A 16978-nucleotide genomic window follows, 5' to 3' on the forward strand; every position below is an offset into this window, starting at 1 on the left:
GAACAGTGATAACAAAACAGGTTTATTCTTCTTTAGTTAACAAACTGGCAAAACACAAAGCTTTCTAAATATCCAGAGGGGTGTTTTTTTTTTCTGTTTGTTTAAGAGGTCAGTATAATCGACATACCCTCCACGGGTATCAAAAAAGGATTGTTTCTTCCTTCCGCAACAGAGCTTAAACAATTTTAGCGCATCAAGGCAAAGAAAACTAATCCACTGCTCCACATCCAGCTAGTCTTACCCCCCAAAAAACACTCTTCCAAGATACAGCAAAGGCAGCTGCACAGAAACTACTCCGGGGGGCTCGTTTAAGTAGCAAGCCCCTTCCCAGTGTGGTAAAGCTTGCCCGCCCCGAGGTCCCTGTCATCAGAACTGAGATCTGAAGAAGTCTGTGCTCGACAGCTCCGTTTCACAGGTGTGCTTTCAGGGTTCTTGGCCACTTAACTCCAAATGATCAGCAGGGTTGTCTGAATCACCAGTGTCTTCTTCCACGGCTGAAGATACAAGAAAGAAAAGTGTTCCGTATTTTAGAAAGCCGCGGCTGTTTGTGCCGGAGTTCAAACTATTTTAAATGAACGACACTTCCAAAGGCCGGTTAGCTAACAAGTCACATTTCCGTGTCCAGTGGCACCCTTGAGAGCAGCAAAATTTGATTCCAGGCCTACGCTTTTGTGGGCATGCCCATTTCCTCAGAGAGGTGGCAATGGCAGTTAGCAGTCCATTCATCAATGCACAGGGTGAGCATCAAATTAGCACATAAGCATAATAAAGGGTGCTTAACAGATGCAAGGGCCACACTGCAATAGCAAGCAATTCGTTGCCATTTGTTTGGGTTTAATTCCAGGGGGAAAGGTAGCAAAGGAAAGATATATATCAAAATTAGAGCTGGATGGGCAGATTTGTCCTCCTTAATTGTGGAATGCTGAGACTCTCATACATCAAACTCGTTATGGACTGGTGACTGAAGAAGTGTGCCTGCCCTTGGATAAAGCTTTGTTGGTCTTGAAGGTGCCCCTGGACTCAAACATTGCTCTGCTGCTTCAGACCAACACGGCGATGCACCTGAAGCTATAATTACAAATCTCAGATTACATTGTTTTCAGAAGGGCCAAGATACCAAGAGTTTCAAGTATCTCATCAAGTTATACATAAACCCAAACATTTTTGAATGACTATACTGCAGCCCATTTATGGAAAAGAGCTGAAGTTGTTTGGAAATACCATCCTCTCATCTGAAAGCCTTTTTACTGTCTGCCCAGGTTATGGGAGGATTCTCCGTAATTCCACAGTGACTGGAGGAAAAGACATGTTGTCAGGGACGTCACTGATGGATCCAGAACACTGAGTATTCTGACAGGAAGGATGATTTCCCCCTTCTTGGCAAATAGCTGCCGTGAGCCCTATTTTGGGAACAGAAGATACTGTTTGCTACTGTGACAGACAGGCCCACCAATGCTGGCTATCTGGCATCTTTTAACCTTCTTGCTGCCCTGACCTGGCCTGATGTTGTTAGATCATCAAATAAGGCAGAAGCTATGCAGGATCAACCCTGGCCAGTATTTGGATGGGAGACCTCCAAGGAGCTCCAGGGTTGCTACACAGGGACAGGCAATGGCAAACCACCTCTGCCCACCGCTTGCTCTGAAAACCCAATGGCAGGAACTCCCAAACAGGGGTCCAGAGACCCCTAGGGGTCCACAACCTTTCCCCTCCTGCCTAAATGGACTTGGCCACAAGCTAGGGAATTGGCTGCCTGCAGCAGGAGGGTTTGGTGGGGAAGCCCTGGGTGTAAAAATCAAAAGGGGGGGAAGTCAGTTGTAGCATGATATGGAGGTCTGGGCTGTCTTCTCAGCTCCTGCCCTTCTTTCTGGCCTATGTGAGACAAAGCCATTGTAGTAGTAGAAAAGGTGGAGGGAGGAAGTGAAAGAAGGATGAAGGCTATAGATGGTTATGCCCCTTCTGGCAGGGAGATGTGGTCAGCTGGCATCACTTCTGGGGGTCCTCAAAGCAAGAAAATTTATTTCAGGGGCTCCTCCACATTCAAAGGGTTGAAACAGGCCGCCCAAGAGGGTCACTATAAATTCGCCACATGACGGCAAAAAAGGAAAAGAAACATAACTGCATTTTGACCCTCTTTTAAATTGTTTTAGTGAAGTGGGGGGGGGAAGTTTACACTATGGCTAACTGCTCTATGCTGCAGAACTGAGATCAGAACATCTTGGAAGTTTTGATAGATAGGAAGGGGGGGGAAAGAAAGTTACAGGAAGTGGGGGTGGAATGCTGGGTCATGTTTGCAAACCACATGCTGCCATTCTAATATGAGAACTTACGTATTCTCTTGAGCCCAGTCAAATGGAGAGTCTCCCTAGCTGGCTGGCCAAGTCTGCATAGTATACTTGGCTAACTAGCTGCCCTGAGCCTTTGGGGAAGGGCAGAGAATGGAGAAATAAACAAATAAAATAAATAACTGAGCTTTGGTTATGGTTGGGCTATTAGTCCCGACCGCTGCAACCCCACAGAAAGGGCAAGAAGCGACCCTACTCCTACAAGTGCCCCACATGCTCCACAGTACATTTATGAGGAAGAAGTGTCTCCCAAGCCCCACCCCCCATTCAGGCCCCATCTCAGAGCTACTGCACCTCACATTGAATGATGGAACCATCAGGAAGAGCATCAATGCAATAGGGCAGATTCCGCCTGCCCTGTGACATACACAGAGGGCCTGAAGAAAGATGGTATCTTTCTTCTTGACCGCTGGAGCCGTGGCTCCGTGGAAGACCATCTGCTGGGCATGCAGCTGGTCCTAACATCAATCTCCAGCATCTCCAGTTAACAGGATCGGGCAGCAGGGCGATGAGAAAGATCTCAGTCTGAAACCTTGGAGAACCCATTGCTAGTCTGAGTAGACCATGTTGACCCTGATTCAGTAAAAGGCAGATCCACTGTCACAGCTTCCAATGAATGAGGGGAAAGGGTTGTGATCTCCCATGATCCTCTGGAGGAGCTTCCCTGATCCTTGGGCTGGCTCCACAGTTTCGTACTAATTTAAAGGCCATTTCTGTAAACTTCCTGTATGTGTCAGAGGACGAGGGTCACAGGGAACCACGAAGAACACCAGAGACCTCAAGACAACCCCTGAAAACAATTATCTGAGCAATCTTCCCAATGTGCTGCTCTGTCTTGCCACCAAAAGGTTCACACACGCCTGGCATTGTGGCTTTGACTATCACTCCTGCACTGCAGTTGGCCTGGGAAGCCAAGGTGTGTGCATTGCAGCCCCGTAACTGGAATGCCACACAGAAACACAATGGCTCTCCTTCTACCTCATGTCATTTCAACTATGTCCAGAACGACTGCAACTTAAGTCTTACTGTGGTAAACATACAAATCTTATTTCTGATCTCATGTATTCAGAGATAACTTTACAACTGCATCGGCAACCAGGAGTGGGGGAGCGACTGGAAGATTGCTCAATACTGACCATAGACCAAGAACCAACCAAAACCCACAAGAACGCTGCAAGGTTTTAGATATTATTTAGTACAAGTGGTCAAGACGATCTCCTCACCTTCAACTGCTAAACTACTATCTGAGAAATAAAGTGGTGTGTCCATTCCATCACATAACACCTGAAGGAGGGGAAAAAGTTTGGGTGATGAACACATGAGAACTTTTTCTAACACAAATGGACATATTTCAATTGGGTTACCAAACTGTATAAAGTGTCCTAGGGTTAAGTTTTACCAGCAGGCATGCCTCAAAATAATGTAATCTTGAGCACAATTCAAACAAGCAATAAAAACTGCTTCCAAGTTTGAGAACGATAACACTGGGATGCTATGCATCGTTTCTTGGTTATCCAATCGTGTTATTCTACATTTAAGAACTTTAACCTTGACAGTAAGCAATTCTAACCTTGTCAGCTAGCAAGCAATCCTTCAGCATTAGCCTGTCATGGGGGGGATCTGTCCTGTTAAGCAGTGGTCCCCAACCTTTTCATCACCGGGGACCACTCAACGCTTGACAATTTTACTGAGGCCCGGTGGGCGGGGTAGTTTACTCCTCTACTCTCAACCACTGCCCTAACGCTCTCTGATCGCTATGGTAATGTTTAAACATCCCTTCAAAATAAGATACAGACACGCCACAACAATTAACATAAGGAACATTTTATTTTCATGGAAATTTTAACTCATGACAATGACAAATCAATGGAAACCCTGAGCTTGTTTCTGTGCAACGAGATAGTCCCATCTGGGAGTGATGGGAGACAATGACACCCGAAGTGTGTTGTAAAGGGCCGGGGGGGGATGAAGTAAAAGGCCGGGGGGGGAGGCGTCCTTTGCGGCCCACCTCCAATTAGTCGAAGGAACACATGTGATCCGCGGCCCACAGGTTGGGGATCGCTACTGTTAAGGACAAGTTGTTTTAAGCTCTGCTGTACTAATTTATGCCATCATCAAAGTCTGGGTTTTTTTTACTTGCTGATTAACTGTATATTTTCTGCTGGTTTTCAACCCTGTTAATAAACTGTACTGTAACTTCAATACACTTTTCAATGTCTTAGGTGCCAAAAATCCATTAATAATTCATATCCACCATTTTAACACACACAAGTGTTCTCTCTTGCACATGGGTGTATGCACACGAAAGTTTTGTTTGTTTGTTTTAACTGACATTTGAGTGGCTAGTTTTCACTTTACTGGTAAGGGGACTTGATTTTAGTTTTTAAAAACCCTGTTTTGCCATCAGGCTCCTTAAAATGAGCCCTCATTAAGCCCCCTTCCTTGTTAACTTTCAATCTGACTACCGACCCTTTTGCCTTGCCTGACTATGTTTCAGAGGGACTGCAGCTCAAATGGAGACATTCCCCCGCCATCCTCCTTTCTGATATGAAGACAAATCCGAAGATTTCATTGAACTCCTCAGCCTTCTCTCATCATCCTCATCAAGCCTCTTGCTAGAGTAGCTTGTGGCCGTCGATATAAGATGGCTCTTCGATACTACCAGCAAGTGGTATACCTCAGTTAGACCCAAGTTCTGATCAGGAGTCCCGTTCCAAACATTTATAGGACTGACTTGTCTCTGTGTTCCCATCCCAAAGATTCAAAGCTGAGACCATCATTTAAACAATCTACTAATGGAAAATGAGCCTCTTGTGGCACAGAGTGGTAAGGCAGCAGACATGCAGTCTGAAAGCTCTGCCCATGAGGCTGGGAGTTCAATCCCAGCAGCTGGCTCAGGTTGACTCAGCCTTCCATCCTTCCGAGGTCTGTAAAATGAGTACCCAGCTTGCTGGGGGGTAAACGGTAATGACTGGAGAAGGCACAGGCAAACCACCCCGTATTGAGTCTGCCATGAAAACGCTGGAGGGTGCCACCCCAAGAGTCAGACATGACTCGGTGCTTGCACAGGGGATACCTTTACCTTTACCTTTACCTTTACTAATGGAAAGGGTGACTAAAACAGATCCAATACTGAATGAATACTAGGTATTTAGTGCTTCATTTTAGCATTATTTCTTTCAGAATATTCTCATTTCCTTACCTCTGTTCCTTCAGCAGAAACATCCAAGATCTGAGCCTCACGCCCCTGCACATCTGTCCTCGCTATGCATTTATATCCAACATCAACTTCTTCTAACTCACAAGGAGTGTCATTTTTTTCTGCCGAGAGAACACATTGTTTACAAGCACATCGCCTGCTGCAAGGTGCAATCTATATTAAATGAGACAAAGGGTTAAGTTCTCTTCACCTGGGAGAGACACAGAATGGTAAGTTCTAACCAGGCTCACCAGATCTGAGCCCACCTTCCCCTTTTCTTCCCAAGAACTGGTAGGTGTATATACACAAACGTAACTCGTATTTCCCCCCACCCACTATAACAGCTAAATCATATTCCAATATCTTCTTCCCCTTTGTTATGTTCTCCGCAACCCAGCAAACCTGGCTTGGTTTGTAGGGACACAAAACTAACTTCATTTGTTTTAGTTTATTCCTTTCCAGCAGCCCAATTATAGCAGAAACACACATGGAGTTTGCATACACGTGATAAGAATGAGACCAGGCACTAAAAAAGAGTTAGAGAGAGTGCTGGTGTGAACAGAACTCCTTTCACAGGGGCAATAAAGGGGCTAATTTTCATAGAGGCGTGTTCTTTCACAAAGGTGGGAAAGTTACAACTACTAACATATGACAATCTATAACAACATTTCAAAAAGAGCCCCACAGGAAGCCAAGTCCACCAACTTCCCAATAGCTCATAAATATGAACGGGCTATTAGCCTGTTGGACACTGAGCTTAAGTTGGGAACATCAAATAAAGCAGGACAGATTGCATGCCGGGAATACAGCAAGAGGTGGGTCCCATACAGCAGTGGTCCCCAACCTGCGAGCTGCGGCCCGGTGCTGGGCCGCGAAGGCCATGGCGCCAGGCTGCGGCTCCCTCTCCCCGCCCCCCCGCAGCAGTAAAAAACTTTCCAGGCCGCTAGCTTGCGGCCCGGGAAGCTGCTTACTGCGGGAGGGTGGGGAGAGGGAATCAGGGCCGGGCCGCGCCCGTGCGGGCCGCGCCCACGTGGCCCGCAGGTGCGGCCTGATGTGCGGGCATGGCCCGCGGCGTGGGCATGGGCCGCGCGGGCGTGGTCCCCGTGGGCGCGGCCCGATGCCCTGCCGGTCCCCGGCCTCATAAAGGTTGGGGACCACTGCCATACAGCCTATGTTTTTTGCTTGAAAGCATGCTTCCAAATACAGAAATGCAGCATCTGTGAACAAGTCTATTTACCTGAAGTCTATTTACCTGTTAACAAGAGAAACAGAGAAAGAAACCATTCTATGTTCTATGGCAGTGGTCCCCGACCCCTGGTCCGGGGACCGGTCCCGGTCCATGGATCAGTTGGTACCGGGCCGCGGCTCCTCCTCGTCCTCCTCCCTGGCTGCTGCCTCAGGGGCTGCCCTGCCACTCTGCCACCAGCTCACCTTTGGCACTCTCCATCAACTGCAATGCCTGGGGCTCCCCTTCGGCGTGGCACTATGCAGCTGCTGCTGGCAGCGCCCCTCAGCGGGCGGTGGGAAGTCAGGGGCGTCAGCGGGAAAGCAAGTGAAGCAGGGGCTCAGGTGGCGGCCCTTGGCAAAAGACTACCCCCCCCGGGCCTCAGTAAAATTGTCAAGCATTGACCGGTCCCTGGTGATAAAAAGGTTGGGGACCACTGTTCTATGGTCAGACCTCAATCCATTCCAATATTTCCGCTCTTGTTTCCCCCCTCCCCCGATTAAGTGCCCTCAATCCCTCCCAGAAACATCCATCAAGGCTAGGCAAAAGATCCACAGGCATAAAACAGCAAACTTTGCTCCAAAAAAAAAAAAAAACAGGCTTACCGGCACTTGGACTTGAAGTTTCGGCTCGCTCTCCCAACTGCGGGCCGCTTGCAGAATCGCTGGTCAACTCGCTGCCGCTCTCTTCAAAGCCGCACCACTCGACAGGCCTCGACTCAATTTCTTCCAAGGTCTCCTCCACCGCAGCTTGCGGTTTTGTGTCATTCTGTTCTGGGGCATCAGGTCCGATTTCGCACCCATCTATCTCCTCTCCCAGGCAAAACACGGCTGGCGGTCTTAATTCGCTTTCCGAAAAGCAGGGCTGCGTTTCTGGGAGTGAGGGAGGGGGTGCCGCAGGCAGAACAGACAGCTCCTCATTTTCGACAGCAAGCAAAAGAGCTGATGTGGGGGCCGGGGGTTCCAGTGGTCTCTCCTGCCCACAGCTTAGCCAACTGTCCCCGTCCTCCATTAGCAAAGGGCTCGACTCCAGCTCTCTCTCCACCCAAGGCTCTTTGACCAAGCCCAGTTTGGAAGTCTCTCCCATTCCTAGGCCGGAGAGAGGACTCCCGTCAATGGATTCCAGTTCCACCAAGCTTCCTGAAAAGTCTTTTTCAGCACTCAGCAGCAGCTCCATGTCGAATGGATCCTGTGTTATGGTCGCCTTCCAGCCTTTGACCTCCTCTGGGGCTTCAAAGGGATTCTGTCTCGACACCTCTGTTTCAACGCTCACGGGAAGCGAAGTTTCAGAGACATCTGTACAACTCAGCACACACCTCTGGCCATCACCTTTTCTCCTGGGGGACAAACAGTCCAGTTCATTAATAGGAGCTTCAGGCACAGTTTGTTGTTCCCTGATATCAAGTACCTCAAAGATGGTTGGGCAATGGCTGGCAGGATATTCATTTCCTTTCTTCCCACAAAGCCCCAAATGTCTTGTAGAAGCTGAACCCTCTTCCGTCGCCTGAAAAGTCTCCGAAGCACATAAATCCTCTGAAGCCGCTGAAGTGCAACCAGAGGCTCCCATTTCACAGAATGGAACTCCCAAATCTTCTGCCTTACCATCTTTGTCCTGTCCTTCATAACTGAGGAGGTTTGCCATAGCGAAGCTGTCGTCTTCACTGTTAGGCTTCCAAAAAGGTTTCATCTGGGCATTGATACTTTCCCTCTGACATTCCAAATTAACAACAAATAGTGGGATTTTGAAAGGCCCACTGCACGACTGTGTTTCCATAACTGTGACATCCAGTAAAGATTTCCTTATTTTATTGCAGAAGATATCAATTGTTCCTTCTACCCAGGACCCCTCAGAGGGATTAAATCCTAAAAGGCTACATGGAAATGCTTGAGGAGATGGTGCTAACAGCTCGTCAGGAATCTGTCTTAGCACCTCTCTGTTGACAAGGTCCTCAGTTCCATAATCAACATGAACAACTCTCAAGGCATTTTCCTGTATGCTGGTAACTATTGCTCGGCAAAAGCTGTCATCTGTACGACATTTTGCTAGACAAGGGAAACCAATTTCAATATCAGCCACGTTGCAGCTGGCCAGGTTTGTAGCATCCCAGACCTTCTTTTCAATGGAGCTGATTTCATACAGATCAGCAAACTGACACCAGAAATAAGCCGGGCTCTCCGTGGCTCTTGCAAAGGCTTTTACTGTTTGTCCATCTACAGGCATCTCCCAAAAAAATGACTTGGCACCCTGTACTCTTGCAGGTTTGCTAGGCTCGTCAGACAGAATGTTAATCATATGGATCAAGTCAACCTCAGCTTCATTTTTGTCAAGTGTCTGTAGAGACAGAGATTTCTTACAGGCAAGATGACTATTGATCAAATCTGCCATCATGTTACCTTCTCTGTCACATAGAATAACTTCCCATTTGCCTTCACGTTGTTCCGCAAACTCACAGCTCATCTGAACGTCACTCGTGCTCTGGGAGAAGCACAGCACTGCTTCCTGGGTCCACTCTGGAAACTCTATGGTCTTCACTCCACCCAAGGAGCAAGGAATGCTCATTCCGGGACACAGTGCACAGTCCTCCAGAAGTCTACGCGTTTTGGAAATGTGAACTACGGCAGCGTTGCCATAATCAATATACTGTACGCCGACCGATTCATCCGACGGCCGCTTCTGGATCACAGCCCGATACCACAAGCTGTCTTCTGGAAAAACTGCACAAATCAAATCTCCTACGTGGAGCTGCTCTCCACTCAGGGTCTCAACCATTTCAGACTGGTTTAGTTTCTCTGAAATGCTGTCAAGCAGGGACTCGTCTTCTACTAGCTGAACATAAAAGTCAAAAGGACTATTTATATGAGAAACATACACAAAGGTCTTAAAACCAGGGCTTATGCTTTTGAGAGGCAAGTCACCCGTTTTCTTAGGCAAAGAGTCTTTGCGCATTTCATTTTGGTCGCTGCTTTGCAAGGTATCCGTTGTCCCTTCTCTCTTTTCCAGGGACCCGCCGTGTTCACTCCGATCTGCCACAGGATCAGGCTGGTTAAGTCCTTCCACAGAGAGAGGAGGCTGCATCACCATCTCCCGCTTTGTTTTCTGCTGAGAGGGTTTTGCGTCTCTGCACACAGCACTGGGCTTGCTGTGACCCAGGGGTTCCAGATTTTGAGGCAAGTGTCTCTTGGTCTCTGGAGTAGAATGGTCAACTCCTGCAAAAAAATTCCATGCTGATTCACTGCTCGGTACCCTACTGACTGCTGATCTGGCCATTTCGTTGCTGCCTTGTAAATCTAAGTCTTCTTTCAGTTTTGCATTGATCTGTATTTTGTCATCGTACAACTCCACTATCAGTTTTCCATCAGGTTCTTTAGCTACAATTAAAGCCTTTAAGGGCTTATCCAGCACTAACTTTTCAAACAACGCAATGGCTTCTTTGGGTACACCAGCAATATCAGATAATGAACATTTTATGGCTTGCATTGGCAAAAGCAGCGTCTCGTAGGCATCTCTGGGCACTGCAATCAGATCTTCTTTTTTCAGCGACTCGATATTCCCATAATCCACAAAAAAAACTTCTTTGGTGGGACTTGCTTGAGCCAGTATTGCCCTGTACCAGCAGCCATCAGTATACTTTGCGAGATATAAGTTTCCAGGAGCCGGTGAGGATTTCAGACTCTGGCCGACTTTGCTGAGTTTACCAACACCATTTGTTAAGTGTTCAAGCACATGAGCGCTTCTGGCCAGCTGGCAGTAGAAGAGACACAGATCATGAACATATGTGACATAGACCAACTCTTCACTTCCTATCTTGATGTCATGCGTTGAATAATAGTAAGAAAGAAGATGAACAGATGATGTCAAGGGTTTCTGTGGCTCTACAGATCTGGCAAAGCCTTTCCTTGTTAAAAAATGGCATGCACTTTCAAAAGGTGTGATTAAGTCCACGACATTAAGGAGATATGTATTATTTAGTGCTGCTAAAGCAAATATGGTACACTTCAGTTCTATTTTACTTGCTGTATCAACAAATTCCTGAAAAGCTTCAGTGGACTTTTCATCCCAAACAAAGGGATCCTGACTATTTGGCTGAATTAAATTGTAAAGGCTACATCGGAAAGCCTGGGCTTTCAGCTGGAGAAACTCAGGCCTAGTTGATCGAAGATTCTTTAGAGGAACAAGCTCTTTATTCCCATAGTCGACATACGCAACCTCTACTCCTTCCGTAGGCCGGGCAACGCGAACAATAAGAGCCCTGTACCACTTCCCATCTTCTGAATACTTAGCCAAACACACTGGGTTAGGCCAGTCATGGGGCTGTGCTGAATGATTACAGTAATGCTGAATCTCAGACATAAGTATCCTCAGATCATGGGAAGTTTTAGCTAACTGACACCAGAACAGACTAGGACTTTCTACATACGATACTATCACATCTACTGTACTTCCAACTTCTAACTGCCCTTCACAAGATAATCCTGGCTTTATTTCAGAGTAGTTTTGTGTAAGACAGGGTAAACTGTTTAGGACACCCTTAGAGTCCCCTTTTCCGACTGCTTCACTTGGCAAAGTGCAAAAGCCTCGGTGTTTGGCTGTCAAAACTTGTCGGTCAGGTTTGGATGAGAATTCTCCATCTTTTGCAGATGTTGCTCTCATAGGGTTTTGACTTGCGCCCTGTTCTTTAGTACCTTTTCTCACAGGCTTATCTGAAAGCTTCTGGCTGGTCACTGGTACTGCACTGTCATGATGCTCCGCATACTTCCTCTGGGACATGATTTTGGCTAAGTTTTTTTCTCCTGCTAGAGAATGATCAAAAAGTTCAACAATGTAAATGTCCCCTTGCATGCCCAGGACCTGCATCACCAGTTCTTTGTTGAGCACAGCTTTCTTGAAATAGTCTACCGAGCCCGGACTCCAGGGCTCACTTGGGGAAGAAGGATTAGCCAAGGCACATCTGAGTGCCACCGCGGGAAGCTCTCTGAATTGAGGGAGCAGTTCCTTCACCTTGTACAGGTCAACTATTTCTGTGTTTCCCCGGTCAACCAGATACACCTCGATGCCTTCCCCCTGCACGCCGCTGACAATGGCGCGGTGGTAAGAATTCTCCTTCAACATTACACAGCACAAGGAACCTGGCTGGGGCTCAAGGAGAACACCCTCTAGTTTTTTGCTCTGTGAATAAAAGTCTTGTAAGTTTTGCTTCAAGTGACAAAGAGGCTGGTGATACTCCTGGAGGTACACCGAAAACTGCGTGGGGTCTTGGAGGAAGGAAACTTGAGTTTTGTAGCACTCACCTGCCTTCAGATGCACACTGGGCAGAGAGGTGGCAGCAAACGTGGATAGAGTGCCCAGAGGCTCCTTCTTGGCAGGGGCACCGGAGCTTTCCTGCTCAGCTCCTAAGTCAGACGTGTGCCCCTGATGGGTGTGCACAAATCGCTGCGTCAAGCAGCGTGCCTGCACCCCAAACAGGCAGTTGAGGTTGAAGCCTTCTTCTCCAAAAAAGGTCACGTAATACACATGTTCAAAGGCACAATAAGCTTCAATGTGGGTTTGCAGCGCCTTGCCCAGCAGCAAGGTCTTGAGCTCGCTGATCTGCGAACGGGTCCAGCCGCAGCCCCCGTCCGTGATCCCCTGCAACGAGCAAAGGTAAGTCACCACTGGCATGCGGAAGCACTCCACTGGCAAGCGCCGCAGGTTCCTCTTGGTCACAAATTCCTTCCTGCCGTAGTCCACGCAGATCACCTGGGCCACTGCTCCCGGCTGCTCTTCTGGACTCCCCCCGGGATACACCTCAAGCAGCAGAGCTCGGTACCAGCGTCCATCTATGCCCCGGGCAGCACAGGGGGAACCCGGGGCAGGTAGGGCCTCTTGCAGGTCTTCTCCTCTGGCCCCCTCAAAGGCCTGGCTCATGGCATCGGAGAGACGGCAGATCTCCTTGGAGAGGCTGCGCAGCTGGCAGTAGATTCTGTGCGGGTCGCATATTTCGGTCACTAGCACCGACTCAGTCATGTCCAGCTCCAGCTTGGGGTAGAAGTAATCCAGGGAGCCGGTAGCGAACACACCTCGAGCGGGTGCCGGGGCGGCGGGCACGGGCAGCTGAGGCGGAGGAGGCAAGGGCGGCTGCTCGGGCGGGAGGGCGCTGGCTCCCAGGGAGGCGTTGAGCAAGGCGCGGAAGGCGGCGGGCGAGATCTGGCTGGCCAGCCCCAGGTGGTGCATCTGGGCCAGCAGCCAGGGCAGCTCCAGGACCACCAGGCGCTGCGGGATCAGCACCTCCCGCACCAGGCCCGACACTTCTTTCCCGTGCAGGCAGCCCAGGAACTCCACGGCGCTGCTCGTCCAGCCGAAGCACACCTTGCCCGGGCCCTGGGGCTCGCCGCCGCCGCCCTCGGCCGCCACGTTCCCGGGCGGCACCAGGTCGGCCAGGATGCAGCCCAGCACCTCGGAAGGCAGGTGGAAGAACTCCTCGCGGCCGCGGGCCAGGTAGTAGGGCCCGGCGCTGACGGTGCGGCCTTCGTCCAGCAGGAAGACGCGGTAGTCCTGGCCGGCGCCGCGCAGGCGGCCCACCACGCGGCAGCGCAGCCAGCGCCCGCCCAGCTCCACCAGGCACAGGTCGCCCACCGACAAGGCCGCGCCGCCGCCGCCCACGGCCGGCCCGCTGGCGAAGCGGGGCCCCGGCGACGCCTGGATGTCTTCGCGGAGGCGCGCGTACAGCTCCCGCCACTCGCCCGACAGGCCCCACAGGCGCGCCAGCGGCGCCTCCGGGGGCACCTCCACGAAGGAGACGCGCAGCGTGATGGACGTGCCCGGCGTGGGCAGCACCGAGCACATCTTGGCCCAGGCCGCCCACTCCTCCTCCGCCGCCGCCCGAGCGCCTTGGCTCATGGGCCCGCCCGCCGGAATCCCGCTCTCGCCCGCACGTGACCGCCCGGCTCGGCTGCTGCGGCGGCGCGGCGGGGATGAGGCTGAGGCTGAGGCGCGCTGGGCCGAGTCCGGCGGGCCGTTGCGGCGGCCGTTTTTACCTCAGGCGCCAACGAACCCGCCCGCCGGTTCACGCGCCTCATGCTCCCCGAGCCCCCTCGAGCCCCCCGCGGGGCAGGCAGCCCGGCCAGCTCCCAGCAGCACTCCCAGTGGGAGGCTGTGGGGGGAACTGGAGGCGACGGGGGAGGGGGGGAAGATGGGGCTGTGCGATCCCGACTGTGAAACCATAGTAAATAATGCTTCCAGAACGACAGGGGTAGTCAAACTGCGGCCCTCCAGATGTCCATGGACTACAATTCCCATGAGCCCCTGCCAGCGTTCGCTGGCAGGGGCTCATGGGAATTGGAGTCCATGGACATCTGGAGGGCCGCAGTTTGACTACCGTCGTTAAGTCGTCGCCAAGCAGTACTGCAAATCTGTACAGCGATACAACAGTACAGCAAGGGTTATGCAAAAAAAAAAAAGAAAGTTCAGGCAGTAGTTCAACAGGTTAGTTCCCACTGAAGTCCAAAGGAAGATCCGGTGGACATTATGCAGGGTGGCTTGTACAGTGGGGTTTCCAGAACTAATAATATGACCGGGTTCCGCAATGGCGTACATAACAAATGGACTTAGAAGAATTGCCCAAAAAGGGAACTCATTGATTACATCAGTGGTCCTTTTTCAAGGGCACATGGCCTGCTCAATGATCCACGGAAAGGAGACATTATAATCCCATAGAATCCTGGTGGAGCCGGGATCTGTCCTAGAATGGCAGGCGATCTCCCGACAACATGGATCAGTTTGCCTGGAGAAAAGGGATGCTTCAAAAGGTCGGCTCATATCCACTGAGCGGCCCTTTCTCCACAAACTCCCAGTTTCTATCCCAAATCTCTTAAGAATTTTCCAAGCCATAACTTGTTAGTTGCCAACTAATTTGTTTACTAATGGGGTAGTAGATTTATTGAGTTGCAAAATTAATTATTCACCTACCCCACAGACCCCGTGTTTCTCCCTCGTTGGAGCTACCAAGGCGTCTAACTGATGATTTATTTAGAACATATCTATGCTTGCCTTTCATCCAGTTCATTATGATAACCATTTTTAGTTTTAAAAGTTTTAGTTTTAAAAGAACATTTAAACAAAATAACACATTGTCTGAACAAAGCAAAGTTAAAGGATGCCTACAGCAAAAGGCATATGCAAAAATGACAAAGCAGCATGGGATGGGGCAAGTAAAGTGGAGATAATCTTTAAAAATAGATGGGCAGTAATGCGTAGTGGTTAGGAAGGGATGCCAGTCTTTGAGTGGGACCTGGGGATCCCTTGAAATTATAACTCTTCTCCAGACTACAGAGATCTGTTCCCCTGGAGGAAATAGATGCTTTGGAGGGCAGACTCTGGCATTATACCCCACTGAAGTCCCTTGTCTCCCCAGACTCCATCTCAAAATCTCTAGGAGCACCCCCACCTGAATCTTGCAACCATGTCCCCCCACACCTCCTACCAGTGGCTGGAGGGGACCTGGCAACCTTAGGTTACAGTGAGATGCGGGTTCATAATTCATGACTTTGAAACTGTCTCTTTGGGCCAGTTGCTCTCTCAGCATAACTCACCATGTAAGGTACAGGAGTTCTCCAAGGAAGAATAAGACTGATTCCACCACGGGACCAGACTCATGGGGCTTTTCTGCACATCTTAATTTTAGCATCATACTTACCCCCTGAAGACGCTACATACCAGGCTCTCCACATGATGTGCCAGCCTCCTGCATCCGGCCAGAAAATAGCTTGCTACATCTGCCATTTTAAGTCGCTAGTTGGTGAATCCCAAAAAGTAGATTCACCAACCTAAAAAGTGCTATCCCCCGGCGGACAACCAGCAGGCCAGCAGCCAAAGAAATGTATGGAGGCGAAGAAGTGTTACCTCTGCCTCCAATGTCCTGCCATTGCACCCACCTCCCTCTCCCCGGGGAATGGAAGTACTTCTTTAAAATCTGGAGCAATGTATAGGTGGACAAGCCTGCAGGCAATGCCAGAAAGAATTATTTTCCAAAGATGTGACACAAAGCATGTCTCTCTAAAGTCCCCCCCCCCCAATCAACAACGAGATTAATGTTTAAAAGTATCTAAAGACTTCCAGAAGTCTTCTGGATCCTCTACTTTGTCCCAGAGGTCTAGTAAATGATGAAGCTACACTCCAGTTTCTGCTTAACGATCTTTCTGCAGAGACCACATTGCGTGTAGCTGAATTTTTAATGGCTGTTTATCAAACTAGAATTAAGATGTTTTAATCAGTTGATTTTACTGTATTATAGTCTATAATATTAGCTTACTGTGCATCTATGCACAGGCGTTTAAAAGGTGAAGTATTAATTTTAAAAAATTAGCGGGCATTGCGGGACCTTTAAAACATGGAGAAAGGGGATTGGCTGCCTGGCTTGATTGACAGGCAGAAGAGAGTCACGTGTAATGCACGTTGCTCTCATCCGTCATTTCCATCAGCACTTGTGGAGGGTGAGAAGCGCAAAAAGGCAGCAGACTAGAGCAAGACAGTAAAAAGGTGAGGAGGGGCCAGGAGGCGTGATAATATTGAGCGCTACACCATTAAACTGGCTTAACTCAATTTTAATCAATGTGCAGAAATGCCCCCAAAATTGGCCTACATAATTCTGGGACTCATTAATTTATTCCTGATTGCCTTTGGTGATGAAGCTGCATTATGCACTTTGCATATATTGCTTCTATAATGGAAACAGGGAGGGGAGGGGACGTTTGCTTGGCATGCCGAAGGTCCCAGGTTCAATCCCTGGCCTTGCCAGTGAAAAGGTGATGTCTAGGTCAGGGGTAGTCAACCTGTGGTCCTCCAGATGTTCATGGACTACAAACGCTGCTAGCAAACGCTGGCAGGGGCTCATAGGAATTGTAGTCCATGAACACCTGGAGGACCACAGGCTGACTACCCCTGGTCTAGGTGACTTGAAAGCCATCTGCTTAACCTGCTTCCATTTAAGTAGACAGTACTGATCCTGATGTACCAATGGTGTAATTTCAGTATAAGGTAGTTTCAGATCTATATTTGCATACTTTGGAAGTTTAATCTTTTATTTATGTATTTGCATTATTTATAATTCACCTTTTCACTGACATGAAACAGCAGCCTTTCTCAACTGTTTTACCACTGAGAAACCCCTGAAACATTATTTGGGCTTTGAGAAACCTCAGAAGTGATGCAATTGTACAGAATCTGGTCAGGAAG

General features: G+C 49.2%; 1 protein-coding gene across 2 annotated transcripts; it reads right to left on the reverse strand.

The window, feature by feature from the left end:
• Nucleotide 1: 1 nt before the first annotated feature.
• TDRD6 (tudor domain containing 6) lies at nucleotides 2–13911 on the reverse strand. Of its 2 annotated transcripts, XM_077317362.1 has the most exons (4): nucleotides 7375–13910; nucleotides 5548–5666; nucleotides 3569–3629; nucleotides 2–494 (listed from the first exon to the last, which is right to left on the reverse strand). In XM_077317362.1, the coding sequence occupies exons 1-4, from the start codon at nucleotides 13643–13645 to the stop codon at nucleotides 424–426; spliced, it is 6522 nt and encodes a 2173-aa protein (XP_077173477.1). In that variant the 5' UTR covers nucleotides 13646–13910; the 3' UTR covers nucleotides 2–423. The 2 variants fall into 2 exon arrangements, with proteins under 2 accessions (XP_077173477.1, XP_077173485.1); XM_077317370.1 differs by lacking the exon at nucleotides 3569–3629 and having other exon boundaries at nucleotides 7375–13911.
• Nucleotides 13912–16978: the final 3067 nt, after the last annotated feature.

Source organism: Paroedura picta, chromosome 1, assembly GCF_049243985.1.
Source record: "Paroedura picta isolate Pp20150507F chromosome 1, Ppicta_v3.0, whole genome shotgun sequence".
Classification (NCBI taxonomy): Eukaryota; Metazoa; Chordata; class Lepidosauria; order Squamata; family Gekkonidae; genus Paroedura; species Paroedura picta.

What these genes read in the sequence shown, in the direction of transcription:
- TDRD6 (XM_077317362.1), bottom strand. Translation starts at nt 13,645, where the DNA reads ATGAGCCAAGGCGCTCGGGCGGCGGCGGAGGAGGAGTGGGCGGCCTGG. An exon ending in AACTTCAAGTCCAAGTGCCG is followed by an intron (nt 5,667 to 7,374) that starts GTAAGCCTGTTT and finishes TTCTCTCGGCAG; the next exon opens with AAAAAAATGACACTCCTTGT. An exon ending in TAGTAGTTTAGCAGTTGAAG is followed by an intron (nt 495 to 3,568) that starts GTGAGGAGATCG and finishes TTGTATCTTCAG; the next exon opens with CCGTGGAAGAAGACACTGGT.